Raw genomic sequence first — 17,455 nt, forward strand, 5'->3', positions numbered from 1 at the left:
CGACCCATATTAACTTGCCTCTCGCCTGATCGGACCTTTCCACCTTTCTCAATCTCTTTGCACTTCTTCCTTTTTTTCTGTTCTTGATTCTTGATTCTCGGATCATTCGGATCATCTACTTATACCTGGAGATCTTTCTGATCTCATCTTTCACTGAAATTCCCTTTGCATTTTACGTTGTACTGTTCTGAACCCCAGCCCACTTTTTGCCTTGCATGCCCAGAAATACGCCTGACAGCGCCATCCCCAGCCCCGGGAACATACATTAATCCGATCCGAACAAGCGATTCCTCAGAACAGAGAACAGACTGGAGAGAGAAAGAGCAGTAGCAAGTCGCCGTTACCCCCCGGCTCCTCTTTTCCCCTTCACTGCGAGACTCCACCTTCAACCCTTCTCATTCTTCCCCTCTAGGTGAGATCTTTCCCCTTTTCTGGATGCGCTTGGTATACCCCATTTGCTCTGTCTACCGGCCCGATCGGGCTTCCCCCCTCAAAAGTGCCCGCCCCCATCTTTGCTGGTTTCACTGGTTTCACTACGCTTTTCCCGCCTCCTGGGTATCTCCGTCATCGCCCAAAACCTTAGTGACTGCGCTTTTCGGTTGTCACTCAATCTACCTTCACTCTTTAATGCATTGGGGCCTCATCTCTAACGGTCGGATTCCACAGCTGCCGGGGCTTATCTGAGAGTGATTCTCTGCGCCACCCGGATTTAGATCCTTTTTCCCTATCTCGTCGCGTGGCTCCCACCTGGAGAAGACGTCTGTCAACCGCCGCAGATCTCTATCGCAACCCTGCTTCCGTACCGATAGCGGACTCATTTCATCTGCGCGCACCGTTCTTACGCGTCTATACCCCCTGGAGAGTATACGTTGGTCGGACTCATTCCGCCGCCCGAAGCGCCCTGACCGCTTCTCCCTATCCCATTCCCACGCGTCGCTCTCTCCACCCCGCGTTAGGCCTCATCGCCTGAATCGGTGGATGCGCGCTTGGAAATTTCAATCGCTTTGATTATTTTGAATCGCACTTATAAAATACCTCGGCAAGGGTGGCTGCAGTTCCACCATTCGCCACCATGAACCAGATGAACGTCGGCATGAACCCTGGGATGGCAGGCCCTGTGGGTGGTGTCCCGATGATGAACAACGGCTCCACGGCTCCTCGTAATGACGGCACCATGAATATCCCTGAACACATGATCAACAATCTCAACACCTATATCTACGACTACTTCTTGAAGCGTGGTTATCACGACTGCGCCCGCGCGCTCATCCAGGATGAAAACATCAAACTCAACACTGAATCAGGTGTTAAGACGAGTCCCGGTAATCGGCGCGACGATGTGAACGGACTTGATAGCGATGCGATGATGACGGATGGAAAGGATGGGGAAAAGATCAAGATCCCGGATGATCTCCCTCGCCCCAACCTCCACAGCGAAAGTCTGCAATCATCATTCCTACTGGACTGGTTTAGTCTCTTCTGGGACTTTTTCTGGGCCCAGCGGAAGAAGGGCAACAGTCAGGAAGTGAGACAGTACCTCCAACATACTCAGGTTCGTGGGCACTGCACTCGCAAGGCCTTTTTCGGAATTTGACATGAGATTACAGAACTTGATGCGCCTCCGTGAACAGCAGCAAACTCACATGATGCGACCGCAGCAACCTATGATGCCCGGTCACATGGGGAATCAGATGAACATGCGTCCCCGCCCTGGCATGGTTCAGCACCCCGGCAACAGCCAATTAAAGACTGCATTGGCGAATAACACTACCGGACTGTATGCTATACCTCCTTCTGCATCTTTCCAATTTACTTGGAAGTGATGCGATCATTTACTAACAACTTCCCTCCCCTAACTATAGAACCCCACAGCAGGTAGCCTTCCAGAAACAGCAGCAGATGCATATGATGCAGCAGCTGGCTCGCGAACAGTCCATGGAGGACATGAACGGGAACCGACCGCAATCCCCTGCCTCCACGGACAATGCTCCATCGCCGTCGAAAAAGCCTCGCCTCGATGGCCACCCGAACGGACAGCAGTTGGCTCCTGGAGGACGTGGACAAGGACAAGGAATGCAGGGACAAAACCCACAGATGATGATGCCGAACGGAATGCCTCCGCGAATGAATGCTCAATTCCAGCAGCAGTTTCCACCGGGACAGGTTGCAGCGCAACAAAAATCCATGCAGGTATTATATGCTCAGAACCTAGCCTCTCATCACTCGCGCTCAGCAATTTCCCAGATTCCGAATGGTGGTATGATGAACCCCGGTGTGATGCCAAACCAGGGGGATCTGATGACGATGCCTGACGGCCAGACAATGTACCAAATGGGTGGAGAGTACTACAATGCCAACGGTCAACTCACTCAGGTCCGTCCCGGAATGGCAGGCACACCGAATGGTCAGCACGGCGGCAACCACGCTCTCCAAGATTATCAGATGCAACTTATGCTGCTCGAGCAGCAGAATAAACGCCGTCTGATGATGGCACGACAAGAGCAGGACACCATGTCTCGTGATGGCCAGCCGATGCCACAGGGAGGCTTGCCACCAGGCACATCCCCGAACAGTCGGACGGGCGCATCACCAAACCCCAGCGATCAAATGAAACGGGGCACGCCTAAGATGCCTCAAACCGGTCTCCCCGGATCACCCAGCGCCGCTGACCTTGGCCAGAACCGAGGATCACCAGGATCTATGCACCTCAACGGTCAGATGCCTGACATGGCAGCTCAGTTCTTCCCTGGACAGGGTGGGCCCAACATGCGTCCCCCAAGCTCCAACCCATCCTTTAGCGGTCCCCAGATGGGCCAACCCATTCCTGCCAATGCTGCTAACCGCGTTCCTAGTGGTCAGTGGCCGCCAGGACAAATGCCGCCTCAGCATTCTCCTGCTACTCAGCCTCAAGTTGGTACACCGCAGGAACGAGGAAACATGCCTCCACCTCAAGCACCGCCTACCGCTGGTGGTAACGCCGGCCGTGCCCAAGAGTCTCCTGCTGGCAGTAATGCGCCACCTACTCCTCAGCCACCTTCCAAGCCTGCGCCCAAGAAGCGAGACAAGAAGAACCAACCCAAGGGAGGCAACAAGAAGGGCCAGGCTGCCGCTGCCGCCGCATCCGCTGAGTCCGCCGACCCTTCGCAAACGCCGAACCCGCCAACTCCAGTCACGCCTCATCCCCCTACTAACACCTTCAAGGGTGGAGCCAATGCAAACGCAAATGCACCACCTCAGCAAACACCGGCTGCCCCTCCTCCTCCGATGGTTCAATCTACTCCAGACCAGAGTCAGCCATTCGCTACTGATATGAGCATGACTGATGTACGTCTCCCTGTTTTCTGTTCAGTTGCTTCTGCTGCAGTTTACTAATCTCTGAATAGAACACTCCCTTCAATCTCGACTTCAGCGCTCTGGATAACCCCGATATCTTGGAGAGCTTTGACTTTGATACATTTTTGAATACCGATGCTGCTGGAACTGACTTCGGCTTCGATCCCAGCATGCCCTATAACACCGATGGTGTTGAGACTGGGGCCGGTGACGGTCTCTGAATGATGCAAAAGTCTTGATGGTCCTCTTCAGGTGCTTTAAACCTCTCCGATATACCCTTGTTTTGTACATTTGATTTGATTTGGCAGTTCTCTTACCTTTGCCTATTCTTCGCGGATACTCGTTTCTCTCTCCCTTTGTTTTTTTTGTTCCACATGGATATGAGATTGGCGTTGGTGTGCTTAGAGGGGTCGCATTTATCCCCTCATCCTCTCCCTCCCCAATAAGTCCGGAAACTATCATTGTTCGGACTGACCCTGGAGCTTTGTTCTGTATTCGAGATTAGTGCACTGTGACCTACGAGTTTTGGCTTCCCTTCTTTCCTTTCTATTACTACTACTGTTTATCTCGTGGTTACTTAATTTCTTGCTCTTTCAACATGGCCATGTTGAGAGCCCTTAGTATTCCCAGCGCCCTGCCAATTTTTCCCTCTTTTTGTCTTGATCTGAACTACTTATCTCAGTTGAGATTGAATTTGCCTTTCTTCAATCTTGACATACGCCAATCCACATTATCTAGGTGCACAGGCACTGGACAGTTGCCTTATTATTGGATCATCACTCCGCCTTTCCACTTTTTCTTTCTCATATTCTTTCTATTTCTTAATCCGCTTGCTCATCTCGAAACGGAACCCTCCTACTTATCTTGGGGAAAGGAGATCAAAAGAACGGCGATCTAAGGGATGATACTCCATATGGGGGTTTGTGGTTGTTTCTAAGGTTAGGTGCTGGATTTAAAGTTACTATGGTAGTATTGAGGGAAGGAGGCTCTAAAGTTGGTTCAAGCGTGATGTCTTGTTTCTTTGGATAATGCCCACGTCTGCTCTCACCGAGGTGTTTGTCTGGGACCGACTTTATATCCATATATTGTTGCAACCTATGTTTCATTATGAATGCATCGTAGTATGATGTACGGAGCAGGGGAGAGAGCCACGCTCAGCAAGCTCATTTTATTGCGCTGCTCTGGTGAAAGTCATAGCGGACAAGTTGGATATCCGATAATTGTAGGCATTTAAGAACATTGGAAACTGGATCTGATCAAGCATGAATTTATGGAAGCCATGAGCAGTCAATTGAACGGTCTTTCCTTCTTACTTTCCCTTCAACCCTGCTGGTTAGTACTTGTGATATGTTAAGGAGGACTTTGCAAATTCAAGAGGAATTGGCACATCAAATGAGGGTGGTTGAATCCAATCCTCGAGAGCTTGGTGACATGGCTGCCTTGAACCAGGTAAACCCTAAATCTGAATGCAATTTGTGAAAGGGACCTTGTACACCGGCTATCTCATACTGATAAAAATTCATGGGAAACAGAAGGGAAACATAATTGAATCAAGACGAAAAACAAAAGGAAAATCACAGATGGAACGGTGCGTCTCGACCTTCCACATTTTCATGAGTCGCATACTTGAACCTCAAACCTCTAAAAACCCATCGATCAGCCTCATTTGGTTTGAATATCATCACAGAATGGGACCTTGGAACACAGATTAACACAGTTACTTGGACAATTTCACGGCATCTTTCATCAGACGTTGCTCAATCTCCACTTCCAACGCCTTCAAAAACGGAAAGTCCCTGGCGTAACCTGGTTCCAACGAGGTGAGACCAACGTCCTCCTGGGTCATACGGAGAAGATAAAGCATTAATTTCTTGACACCGAGAGAGTTTGCAACCTTCTCATCCATCTTGGGGGTTGTTGCCAACATGATTGGACTGGCGCGGCTCAGGTATGGATCCTTGAGATCAAACCAGGCGCGGATCATCCAACCGGTTGGCGAAGAATCATCCGGATTCTTCTCATAACGAATCTCTGGCATATTGGCTTTCAGAACACAACACATACCTGAATTTTAAAGATCCAGATTTAGTCAGACTCAGGAGCATAATGATTAGAGTTAACATGGCACTTACGAGTCAAAAGCGCGTGATAGGACGAGTCGGTAGCCATTCCTCCAAGCTCCCGTTGCATGTTCCTCAGGCGAGCCAGGGGATCCTCAACAACCGCCGGCTTTATCACAAGAGGAGCCAAGCGACTCTTGGTCAAAGGAATGAGATTCGAGTCTGGGTCAGTCTTGGGAGGGTTCGATCCTTTGCCAGTCTTGGGAAGAGTCGGAGCCTTCACAGACTTGTTCAGCGGCTTGGGACCACGTCTTGCAAGCCTCTTCTGTGCCTTCTTTCCTTTGCCGTTGCCACGCGAGCCACGCGGGCCGCGCGAGGTGAAGGCTGCTTCCATGCTGTCCATGACAGAAGCCGGCATAGAGCTGTTCAGGATACGAGCCGGCAAACCCGACATAGGAGTCACAGTGACGGTGTCAGCCGAAGCCTCTTCCTTGAATTTGAAACCACTTGCCTTTTTAAATTCGAAAGATGGGTCGTCAAATGGTAAGATGAACTCTGGGGGAATATTTGCATGCACCAACACTGTGTGCAAGGCAATGTGAGCCGCTGTGTTCTGTGCTTGTTCCGGCCTGTAAGATGGACAACCCGTGCGGAAAACACGGCCATTCACAGAAATGTCGCAATGCCACTCAATTTCAGTGTTAGAGCCATACAAAGTGGGATTGTAAATAGGGAATGACCAGTTCTCCTTCTCGCAAAACTCTGGAGCCATGCACGGGTCAGTAATCCTTTCAATGGTTTACCAGATGTTATCAAAAGATCCAACTCTCACCTTCGAGTAGTGCCGGCCAGTTCCACTCTGGGCCAGTGGGACAACCAGAATTGGGCTCGGGGGGTACTGGCCACTGCAGGTTATTCTCCCGCAGTTTTGCCAGAGCTCTTCTGCAGCCCAAGACTCTGGCTTCGTTGGCCGAGGCACTGTTGGGCTCCGCAAAGACTGTGTGGCCATACAGGGTAAGCTTCATGCCGACCCTTTCGCCGCCAAGGCCACCATATTTGAACTGATATCGTGGGTTCAACCTGGCCATGATAGCAAATACTCCAAAGAGGAACAGGACCTCGCTGTCCTGAAGCTGCTCCACGTCGACCGACCCCATCGTAGTCTTTTTAGTGGTTAGTCCAGAATAGCCACGACAGCTCATCAGCATCTTATTTTCTGAACTCACTGGCTTTGGGGCAGGCTGTACTGCATCACACACGCCGTACATGGACCGGGGTATCTTCCCAAATTCCGCACTCATGGGAAGATCACCCGGAGGATCCTCGATCAAGTCCAGATCATGTAGATTGGACGGGCCAATTTCACGTCCTGCGCTCTCCCCACGAGAAATCACACACGGAGAGTTGGAACCAGGAATTGGGGCCACCTCTTCTGTGCCATCTGAAACCTGAGCGTCAGGGTTCAAAGCTTGCAACATGCTCGCTTCAAAAAGTTGCCAAGCCGGGACCTCAGGCTGAGGCTCCCGGTTGCCTTTCATCGCAAAGGAAAACGAAGGAATTGCAGTTGTGGGGCCATTGCAAGTGTGATTCACACTCTCCAAAGGAGCCAGCTGGTATGCCTGCTCCAGGGGACGTGATGGCATGTGGACAGAAGGATCAGGAGTAGCCCCAGAGGCAGAAGTAGCAGAGCCAATTCCAGAACCAGAGAGGACAAGAGCATTGCTAGAGCTTGGTCCCACCAGAGGAGAGATCAGCTCCCGAGATCTGTCTGGCAATTTAAAATGCATTCCTGGTTCCTGCGAAGCCTCAGGACTTTTCACAGGAAAAATCTCAAACAGATGTGGCAGCTCCATAGCCATGAAGCAGTCTGAGAATCAATGGGAAGAATAGTCAAAGAAGGATCGAGAAGGATCGATGAGCACGTAGATTGAGTAGCGAAAACACGAAGCGTATAATGTCATCGAAGGGAGAAGAGCGTGGAAGGGAAAGAAAAACGAGAAAGTGAGAAGGAAGGAATCATAACGAACAAATTAAGAAGGAAGCCAACGCAGAATCTCTCTCACTTGACCCAAATGAAACAAACGGTGTAAACGACGCAAAGTGGAATATTGATCAAGCACCGGAATTTCTTTGGTATTGTTGATATCATTCGTCTCGGATATTGATACATGATGAACAGTATAAAAATAGAATACGAATACCGTGATGCCCCTCGTTGATGCCCCTCGCTTCATAGTAATACAGTAATAGGTCCTTCACTCTCTTGCACTTCTCCATTGTCAATCTTCTCCTCCTGAGGCGCACCATTCTCCTTTGGGTCCTCGACTAGATCCTCCCGGGAACTCTTCTGCAGGAATTCTTTGGAGTTTTCCTTGGTCCGTTCTTTCTTGCCATTGATGTTGTCACTGGGAACATCAGCAAGTTTGGATGGAGCTGTAATTTTCTCAACCGCTAGAGATATGTTGCTTGACCCGGATACATCTCGGGAACTGGGCTGCGAGAGTTCTCGCAGAGCAGAAGTACGTGCGCTGCTATGGCTGACTTCGACTACAGCAGAAGGCTTTGCTGCTGCAAGCAAAGTCGACGGGGTATTGGAAGGCGCCCGAGTGCCAGTTGTGGGTGGTACTTTGGTTGGGGTCAGGGCTTGGATTAACTCGTTAATTTGATCGTCATCGATCGGCGTTGACATACTGGCTTGTTTGCTGTGTTCATAGCTCATTCCAGCCACGCTTGACATAGCACGGCTGCTGCCGATGCTGGAGTAGTCTGGCATGGGAACATCTTCACGGGAAGATCGGGCACCCCGATGGTTCCAAACGTCATCGGTGATCAACGGTTCAATAACTTTATCAGTCATAAGTGGTTCAAGGTAACGCTCTGGGTAGAACCCCCATCGACGTTCTGGCCCCTGACGGTCCCACTGGGATACAGGGAAGGGAAATGCACGGTTGGAAACCCATGCATTGGAGGACCATGCGTTGGAAATTCCACTCTGAGTACTACTGGACTCGCTGCTGGTTGTTTGTAGGAGTCGAGGCTCTGGTCGGGAAGGAGAATGGCCATGAGGACTATCATCAGCCCCCGCACCACCGATCTTTCTAGTAGAGTCGAGTTTGGACCCGGCTCGCAAGGCCTGGGTCCACATGTTAGAGTTGGGCCAAGCAATGTTGGAATATTCCAAGATGTCTGTCATCCTGTCAGCAATCTCGTTCTTTATAGCATGAATCACAATGCACTTACCTAGCGGGGCGTGCTGGAAAGACAAAGAGATCACATCTTTGACCCTCTCAAAAGGAGGAGACCGGTTTGGACGGGCAAAGCCCTCGGAAAGGGTTACCTTGATCCGGCCGAAGGGGTCTCCAGCATCCCAGTGTTGTTGGTCCAAGATCTCGGAGTGAAAAGCAGGGAAACGAAGCACGTCTTGATTGCCGTCACGGTCGATATCTGCGATAAATTAAGCACATGTTCCTGAAGGGGACGAGGGTGATTCCATACGAGTACTAAAATCTAAACCCAACAATAAGCATATCATCTTCAAGCCGAGCTCGAGCATCGCATGAACATACCTATAACATAGGGCCACATGGTTCTCTGACCAAAGATACCGCCACTAGTGTCCGTCAGTCTTTTTTAGATTCACAGAAGCCCATCGCGGTGTTCCAAGTGCCTGTCATCAAAACCAATCTTGAAAGTGCTTACGCAATAAGCTGCCCATCGATGTAGACCCGGCCCTCAAACATCAGCACGTCCTCCGGTTCCATCAACTTCTCCATAAAGCGGCTAGGGCGCGGCTTGTCCCAGCTGTGGATGGAGACACGAAAGCAACTGTCTTTGGGTATGCTCGGAATGAAGGTCGTCAGAACGGGGACTTGACCAACGTTCCCTTGAGCCGGATAGTAGGACGGAGGACTCATGGAGGCAGAAATCTGGAGGTATGGGGACTCGGTATCTTTGGTCACGAAGCATTGCGTTTTGAACTCCTGGATGGGCACCTTGCAACCCTCGGGGAAAAGCAACACATCCCAATTTTCGTAACGCATGACATCGGTTGGTGGTCGCTTGTAAGTAGTAGTAAGAATGGGGGATGAGGAAAAACTGTTTACGATGGTGAATGCTTATTGAATTGGTGAGATATATGGCAAATGCACCTGCCTTATTTGGATTGGATTGGATGGGATCAGAAGTAAACAACATCACGAAGAAGGAACACATAGTGATGGCTAAAAGGAAGGTGCAAACAGGCGAACAACTCCGTCCCAAACTGATCTATACTCTTATCACGAGGTGAGCAAGGTCCAAGCACTATCATGGACATATGAGAACACTAATTCAGAGATCATGAGATAACTCAGGCCATACAGAGAGAAGAAAAGAGATCAGGAGATGACAAGCCTAGGCGAAACTTGAAACTTTCTACTGCAACCCTAGTTACCAAAACCGAATCTACATGTACCAAGTTAAATACGATCATACTGTATTTCTGTCGAAATCCCTCAAATTCCCAAAGGAATGGCGGAACAAAGATGATATAGCGAAGGGGGAATCATCCAAGCCAAAGACAAGAACGCCAGCAAGAAACCGAGACATAGTCTCCGAATGTTACAAGATACGAGATTGGCTAACCATGACAAGACTCAGTCAATGCAGAACAGAATCCAGGAAACAAAATAAGACAACGCCTCCACGAGTGCGCCAGAACCATGATTCCACAGCTACAGGGAGTCTTGAGTCCCTGGCAAGAATGGACGTCAACTGAGGTTGCTACACTACTCCAGACTTCAACCAACCCTAATGAACCCGGTTGAAGAGAGAGAGAGAGAGCATTGTAGGAGATCAGTACCAAGACAATTGCCAGATGCACGTGACATCAAAATCAGAAAGAGTGCATGACAATGGTTATAGAACGAAATTCGACAAACGCGGAGACGCACGAAGCAGAGCGTGTTGTACAAGCCGTCATCAGTCTAACAAAGAAAGACAAGGAAAAGGACGGCGAAACGCAACAGTAGTCGAAGCGAACATAGTTCAATTTGGCTGCTCGATGAAAGGAAGAGGACATAGGAAATAGGATTGCGAGGGATGGAAGAAGTGGAACTTTTCGCAGAATGCCTGCCCAAGGAGTATAGAGTAAAAAAGACCCGCATGAAAAATACGCACTTTCGTTACACGCGAACAAGGACCCCAGGGCGGGGAGGAAAAATTGAAAAATAGCAGCATAGACGTAAATAAAGAAAGGGGCATTGAGATAAGGAAACACAACGTTAAAAAACGCAGTACGAACGTTGTGTGGGGGATACAAGAGGGGGAAACGAAAAAAAGAAGACGTCCACGATCCTGGGTAACAAAAAGAGACGTGAAATAAAAATAAAAAAACGGGGGGCTCATCTTGCTAGGATAATAAGCGCTCACGGAAATGCGAAGCACAGGAGGAAACGAATGCTCATCAAGAGCTATAGAGCGCTGAGTCTCGAAACCAGGGGGAATAGCAAATTTGTTTATCACACAAAGGGGGACCCATCATTGAAATGATGCAAACAACTCCTGCTGGTGCTTTCTTGAATAAAGGAACGCTTACTATGAAGAGAGAATGTAAGAGTCAGCCGACCGAGCCTTTACTCAAGAGTGTTCTGGGGCTGGGCTGCCGGGGTGACTGCTAACCTTCATTGGGGCAAACCCGCCGTAGTGCTGGGCAGCCGGGGGCATGCCCATGGAGGGGTACATGGGGGGAGGAGGGGGAGCGGGGCGGTAGGGGCTGCCGGCGGGGCCGGAGTTGTTCTGAGAGCGACCCCAGCTCAGACGAACGCGGGAGTTACCGATGGGGTAGCCCTGCATCTGGTTGATGGCCATCTCGGCAGCGTGGCGCTGAACGAACTGAACGAAACCACAGCCCTTTCCAGGAGGGATCTTGACGTAGGTGATCTCGCCGAATCCCTGGAAGAAGGAACGCAGCTCGTCCTCGGTGACGTAGCCAGACAGACCACCGACAAACACAGTGGTGTTGTTGGGGTCGGTGAACTGGTTCATAGGCTGGGGAGCACCGTAGAAGCCCATGGGGGGACCGTTCATCGGGGGGTACATGCCAGCGGGACCGGGCATGCCGCCCATGTTGGCAGCAACACCGGGACCCTTGTTCTTGGGGGTGGCGGTGGAGATACGCATGGGACGGTTGCCGCAGTAGACACCCTGCATCTCAGTGAGGGCACGCTGCTGGTCGGTCTCATCCGAGAAGCGAACGAAACCGTAGCCACGGGACATGCCGCTGATGGGGTCGGTCATAATCTTGGCGGACTTGCACGAGGGGAAACGGCTCTGGAAAAGCGAGACAAGAACGTATTCGTTAACCTCGGGACCAAGGTCACCAACGAAGATGGAGTACTCGGGACCACGGTCATCGCGGCTGGAAGATTCAAAGAAAATAGGTTAGCCATAATGTATTGATGACGCAATACCTGCACAAGAGATGCGCTTACCTGCGATCAGCAAGGCCACCGCCGGTAGCCCAGTTCAGCTTGAAGACGCGGTTGGTGTTAGGCATGGGAGTGCCGTTCAGAGAGAGGGCCTTGGCAGCGGCGGCCGGGGAGGAGAAGTCAACAAAGCAGTAGCCAGCATTGCTCCTACTACCAACATTAGGACCTCGGGAATCATCAAAGAGTTAATTAGGGGGAGGTAATCATGGTCTTACCCAGAGAACTTGTCACGGATCATCTTGACGTTGACCTGCTCACCCATCTGGAACCAGAGGTTACGGATGAAGTTCTCGTCAATCCAGGGCTCAAGCTCACCCATCCTATTTCCAAATAGGTTAGTCTTATATCCAAAGAACAGATATCTGAGGTAAAATCAGTTCAGTTAATATCAAACGTACCACAGGGTGGTCTTGCCATCAGCACCCTGCTGGGGAACGGGAGCGGATCCATCGGGAGCAGGGCCCTGGAAACCAGCAGTGGCAGGGTCAGCCTGGCCGGTCATGGTGGTGTCAGCAGGAGCCGGGGCACCAGCGGCGGCGGCGTCAGCCTGGTTGGGGAAGGAATCAAAGTTGTTGAAAGACATTGTGCGATCAAACGTATCCGAAAATTCGACGTAAGAATATAAAACGGTCTGGTCGACTGAAATTTCGTTGAGTCGTTAAGGAAAGACCGTAAGATCAAGAAGCACTTCGTGAACCCAAAAACTAAGAGATGGGCGTTAGGTTTCCTGATCAAAATGTGTTAAAAAGGTGGAAGCATAGAATGGTGAGAAAGAGATGGAAGCGCATGCATCAAACGCTCAAAAAAAAGAAGGGCGAATACAAAGAAAAGAATGTGATAGCAAAGATGTGGGGAAACTGAAATCAAGATCCACGCCAGGGTCAGGTGAAGCTGAAGTTGGTCCGATAATTTTTGGGGGCGAAGTGAAAGCGGTCCAGATGATTGTCAAATGGCAAGGCTGACGCAAACTTCAGCCGCGACGATATGCCGGAAACCGCACTGAGACCATGTATTCTTTCGGGCAGCGCTCCGCTTAAGCGCAATTTGATGGTTTGAACGGAAACCGCCGGAGTAGGTAAGCCTTTTCGGCAAGGAATCGAATGTTGCAGAGCAAATTGTGGATAGCGAGTGCTGAATCACTTGGTTCCGCACCATGCGCCGGCCGTTTCCGTCCAGGTCTCGGCGTTGAATTGCGACCGTCCACCAGGCTCCACTTCTCATCGCCCACTGTCCATTTAACCCATGCGATCAGAGTGTGACGTTTCTGCGACGCTGGCGACAAGTGACTGCGATCGTGGAAGAGAAGCGACCGGCGCAGGGTGGAGGGTTCAGCGACGCGATATTCCGAGGAAAGCTGGATCTCAGCCGTGGTGGGCGCAAGCAAGCGAGCGACCGATGAATGTAAAGAATCGCGAAAGTGAGGCGATAAGACTCTGACCCCGGCATAGATTTTGATTTTGAAGGGAAAATAGTGATGTAGTTGTGGCTGGTGAGAGTAGGACTGGGGAGAGGCGATGATGAAAGAGGCTTTAGAGCGAACACACGACTTACCAAGGGGAGGAAGAACCTGGCAAATTTCAAAACGAAAAAAGGTGATGAAAACCTGAGAAGAACTCCCGAAGCGCAAGACAGAACGAAATCCGCAAACCGAGAGGTGGAACAATAGGAAAGGAGGGATGAAGAAGGTTGGAGGGGAACGAAGAATTGAAATCTCAGATTCTGCGAGTTAGAGGGGAAGTGGGAAAGCCCATTACGCTACTAAGGGAGGGATTTGGTTGGTTTTACGTGAGATTACGAGGTAATCCAGGGTACGGTACGGTCATGTTATTTTCTCTCGTTTTTTACATAATCCTGTAGACCTTGACTTCTTGAATAACTACATAACTGGTATAGTGTCCATGGATGTAATATCCTTTATTTACTCCCTCTCTCAGCAGTACAGATCTGTTTGGTATGCAGATGATATCACTGCCGAAACCAGATCCCGGGGTACTAGTTTCTATGCAGAATCGCATAGTAAAACCCACCCCCAGCTCCTCAGCCGATCTCTACCTAAAAGTTCCGTTATACCCGATCACTGCAGGTTTTCTATTGGGTTTGCCTTCTAAGTCTTGTTTAGAGCCAAAAGTAAGAATAATTTGAATGCAGGGAAGCCATACAAGGGAGTGCATTTTCTGCAAGGACCGCCTGTCGCTACCCTTTGAATGTGACTTGTCGCATCCCCTCAATGCTTATCGAAATACTAGGACGGGGTAGCCTGAGGTCATAAATACAATACGAATCTATTGCCATGAGCCCCGGATACACTACAGCTTTAGATAAATGTACCTCGCTTGCAAAATAAATATTGTCTGCATCTATATAATGCAGGGTCTATAATCCCAAGCTAAACCAGATCCTTCGTCCGCAAGCCTGCAGAACAAACGGAAACAGCAGAGCTCCACCGGACGCCACAGAACCGTGGAAATGGGCCATCGCGGGTAAAACCAAGACACCATACACCAGGGTGTCAGCCCGATACATAAAGGTCAAAAAAAAAAAAAAAAAACCTGGAAACCCCGATTTAGAAAACCTGCAGCTTCAAGCTGGAGGAGGGGCATGACCTGATCGGTAATCAAGGTAAGCAGTACAAACAGGGCACCATGTCCGCCAGACAAATCATCATGCAGCCGTGCGGTACCCTCTAGGTACTGGTGTCCTCGGCTGTAAACCTTCTCGAAGCAAGGTTCTCAGATCCATGTCGGACCTTCTCCCGCGCTTACAACGCAAGGATGTGCAATACGTCACCAAATGCACAATACAAGCTGAGCAACATCGACCTGAACCAGAACCATGGGACTCGAGCATGGCTGGTTCTGGCTGGTGATTGGTCGAGAGTCCGTCTCTAGTCGTATTCGAGTTACCGAGGAGCTCTAGGATCAAGCTTGGCGTGGAGGCGAAAGCTCCGCTTGGCAAGACGCGTTTTCATTCGCTCTTATCCTACGCTTATAGAATCAGTGCAATCAGTGTGAAATTCAGTAGATTAAAGTGTGCATATCCTAGAATTCTTGTATCCAGATCGGTGTCATATAGAGTTTGATTTTACATCCCTCGGTGAAGCTGGTATGAGCAAGGGGAATGGGGACCCGTTGATCTATGAGATCAGTTCGAAACAGACGATTGATGCCCAAATCTTCGGGGAAAAACCCTTGCATCTCGTGTTGCTGCCCTAGTTACACAACCTTAGACTAGAATTAACCTATGTGGATTCAGCCTGTCATAACCTCCCTGCAGCATTGCCAGGGAGAATACCGGAGTGCAGAATCAAGATATACTTTATGCAATACCCAGAAATGTACCGAGTACCAGGTATAAGATGTAATATCAACGCGAACACGACACGACGCGGAAAAACCGCGCATTTCCCAACAAAGTCATATTAATAATTGGGCGCGGGAACCATGGAACCCAAGCTCCTCTCCACCCGGACTTAGGAAATAAGGGCATACCCTATGAATATATATCAGGATGGATTATCGAGAGCCTTAAAAAGTAAGCAATGAAATCACTCACTTTTCAAGGTTTCAATGGGGCAAACGTTGAAACTCCATTATCCCGAATAGAATCGAAACTAAACTAAATATGCACACATGGCTCAGGCCCGAGGCTGAGCAATCCCTAAAACGCAAAGAGGCTCCACTTTCAGGGCTCGAATCCACACTAGTTCGCGACGCTCTATCCAAAGAGAAGGCCGGGACTCGCTTCGATCGTTACAAGCGTTTGGTCGAGGTATTGCGCATACGGGTCACTCGACCGGTCATTGCTATTACCTCCCTTGGAGATTTGGGACGCAAGTATACCTGACACTGGGTCACCCCACTATAAATCTTTTTTTGGTGTTTTTTTTTCTGCTTGGGCTTATTTCTAGTGTCTTCGAGAAAATTCTTTGTCGTCTATGGCGTGTGTAGTGGGACTAGAGGGCTAGCTTGGGCGTTTAATTTGGTACGTTTAATTAAATCCATATTGTCGGAGAATGCTGCATTTCAATGTGTGGAGGATTCAGGCGTGTAAAGATAATCATATTCTAATTAGCCACGATTATAACTTTGAAGATAAACTTTGCCACCCGTCAATAGTCGCTCTACAGAGTATGGTTTTGACCAGTTGTTGAAGATAGATTTATTTTCTGAAACTACCATCAGAACCTCGTATCCACTCTAACCAAGTAAGCCATACAAAACAGTCAAAACAGTGGACACCGGGCACCCTGCATCAAAACATTCAATCCGCCGAAAATCCCCCATCTAGATCATCACCTTCACCCTGATCCGCCAACAACATCAAAGTCTGATCATAAACCTTCGCAGCCTCCATCAACCAAGGCTGCATAGGAGTATCCGCATCCAAGGGCTCATCATCGTAAACCACATTTCCACTTCCATTCAACTCAGAAAAACTGCTCGAACCAGAGCTCTCAAGACAAGAGAAGATCTTGTACCGCGTCGTCTCTGCTAAACTGCGAATCCGAACCTTTTGCGTCTGCGTCACGAGCGGATGGTCCGCCGCGGCGCCGGGAATGGGTTCTTTAGTAACCGGGTGCTGACCGGTACAAAGGGCAGCGAAGATCGAGTCAAATTTATGCAGGATGGTTAGTGTAGCCTCTGGATCGAATTTGTAGGTTGGCAGAGCCATTTCGGTCATTCCGGCAAGAGTGATAAGGCCTTCGACTTGGATGGAGGCTGGATATTGTTAGATTTATTCGTGACGACATAGATTCATCAGAATCGGAGAGGGGAAACATGTAAGCATGGGAGTAAAGAGGGAATCTGAAGATTGAGAAGAAAAGAAACATATACTCACGAGTTGCCGATGCCCATAGCGAATCAACCAACGACCCCACCTCCCGTGCTAACTGGGCGAAATTCTCGAATCTTTTCTCTGAAGCTCGGGTCTCGCTTCCATCCATGCCCATCTCAGACTTCATGTGACGGTAGTTGATTCTTTCGATGCCTGTGCTCAATCGACCGCGCAGTTGAGTTTCCTCTGTCGAGCCGGGACGGAGGGGCTCAGCGCGTTGCTCGGGCAGAGAAAGCATCGGAACCCATAGTGGTGTTTCTGTTTGGAAAGAAACAGAGTGGACTGAGGAGGTGCCGTTGTTGTCTGTTTCTGGTGCTGATCTTGGTGCTGCAGCTAGAGGCACGTCCTCGAATTCCACGTCTGACTCTGTGTCGGTCTCTTCTGGGGTTGCAGTGTTTGACATTTTGATTTGATTTGTGGCGGGGGTTGGAGAATGTTTGTTTCAAACAAAACAAGTGAGCGAGAGAGGAAGATGGTGATGTGAGCTAGCATGGGTTTGTAGAGTGTCAAATGGGTGATATGTCTGCGGGGTGCGAACGATCCGTAGCCACGACTTCACATTACAAGTGCCGATGCATTATTCAGGAAGCACGATCTCACGTTCTAGGTTTTGGTGTCTCTTTAAACATACAGACCTAACAGCTGTGCGTCAAAGCTAGAAGCTCCGGGTTTCCGGACGTACAAGCTTGAGTGGGATGTGATGCCAAGCCTTGGTCTGTGCTTTACCGTTGATCGAGCCAACGTACTATTGGGACATGA

At 49.7% G+C, this 17,455-nt stretch overlaps 6 protein-coding genes across 6 annotated transcripts; 2 read left to right on the plus strand and 4 right to left on the minus strand.

Annotated features, from left to right (window-relative positions):
• Nucleotides 1-1,072: 1,072 nt before the first annotated feature.
• On the plus strand, nucleotides 1,073-3,554 carry somA (putative cAMP-dependent protein kinase pathway protein (Som1); the record flags this gene model as incomplete). The annotated part of the gene is made up of 5 exons (XM_057062327.1): nucleotides 1,073-1,552; nucleotides 1,608-1,777; nucleotides 1,863-2,190; nucleotides 2,245-3,324; nucleotides 3,384-3,554. The coding sequence occupies 5 exons, from the start codon at nucleotides 1,073-1,075 to the stop codon at nucleotides 3,552-3,554; spliced, it is 2,229 nt and encodes a 742-aa protein (XP_056926289.1).
• A 1,496-nt stretch (nucleotides 3,555-5,050) lies between these two features.
• N7503_002781 (uncharacterized protein) lies at nucleotides 5,051-7,180 on the minus strand (the record flags this gene model as incomplete). Its single annotated transcript, XM_057062328.1, has 4 exons — nucleotides 5,051-5,397; nucleotides 5,466-6,155; nucleotides 6,226-6,556; nucleotides 6,620-7,180. 4 exons carry the CDS (start codon nucleotides 7,178-7,180, stop codon nucleotides 5,051-5,053), a joined length of 1,929 nt encoding a protein of 642 aa, XP_056926290.1.
• A 443-nt stretch (nucleotides 7,181-7,623) lies between these two features.
• On the minus strand, nucleotides 7,624-9,433 carry N7503_002782 (uncharacterized protein; the record flags this gene model as incomplete). Its single annotated transcript, XM_057062329.1, has 5 exons — nucleotides 7,624-8,579; nucleotides 8,634-8,837; nucleotides 8,889-8,900; nucleotides 8,960-9,003; nucleotides 9,093-9,433. 5 exons carry the CDS (start codon nucleotides 9,431-9,433, stop codon nucleotides 7,624-7,626), a joined length of 1,557 nt encoding a protein of 518 aa, XP_056926291.1.
• Nucleotides 9,434-11,009: 1,576 nt separating this feature from the next.
• Nucleotides 11,010-12,443, minus strand: N7503_002783 (RNA-binding protein; the record flags this gene model as incomplete). Its single annotated transcript, XM_057062330.1, has 4 exons — nucleotides 11,010-11,790; nucleotides 11,864-12,007; nucleotides 12,076-12,180; nucleotides 12,259-12,443. The coding sequence occupies 4 exons, from the start codon at nucleotides 12,441-12,443 to the stop codon at nucleotides 11,010-11,012; spliced, it is 1,215 nt and encodes a 404-aa protein (XP_056926292.1).
• A 3,038-nt stretch (nucleotides 12,444-15,481) lies between these two features.
• On the plus strand, nucleotides 15,482-15,703 carry N7503_002784 (uncharacterized protein; the record flags this gene model as incomplete). Its single annotated transcript, XM_057062331.1, has 1 exon — nucleotides 15,482-15,703. One exon carries the CDS (start codon nucleotides 15,482-15,484, stop codon nucleotides 15,701-15,703), a length of 222 nt encoding a protein of 73 aa, XP_056926293.1.
• Nucleotides 15,704-16,120: 417 nt separating this feature from the next.
• Nucleotides 16,121-17,099, minus strand: N7503_002785 (uncharacterized protein; the record flags this gene model as incomplete). The annotated part of the gene is made up of 2 exons (XM_057062332.1): nucleotides 16,121-16,578; nucleotides 16,700-17,099. 2 exons carry the CDS (start codon nucleotides 17,097-17,099, stop codon nucleotides 16,121-16,123), a joined length of 858 nt encoding a protein of 285 aa, XP_056926294.1.
• Nucleotides 17,100-17,455: the final 356 nt, after the last annotated feature.

The sequence above is a fragment of the Penicillium pulvis genome (assembly GCF_028828015.1).
Source record: "Penicillium pulvis strain IBT 33274 chromosome Unknown contig_12_segment0_segment0, whole genome shotgun sequence".
In the NCBI taxonomy this organism is placed as follows: Eukaryota; Fungi; Ascomycota; class Eurotiomycetes; order Eurotiales; family Aspergillaceae; genus Penicillium; species Penicillium pulvis.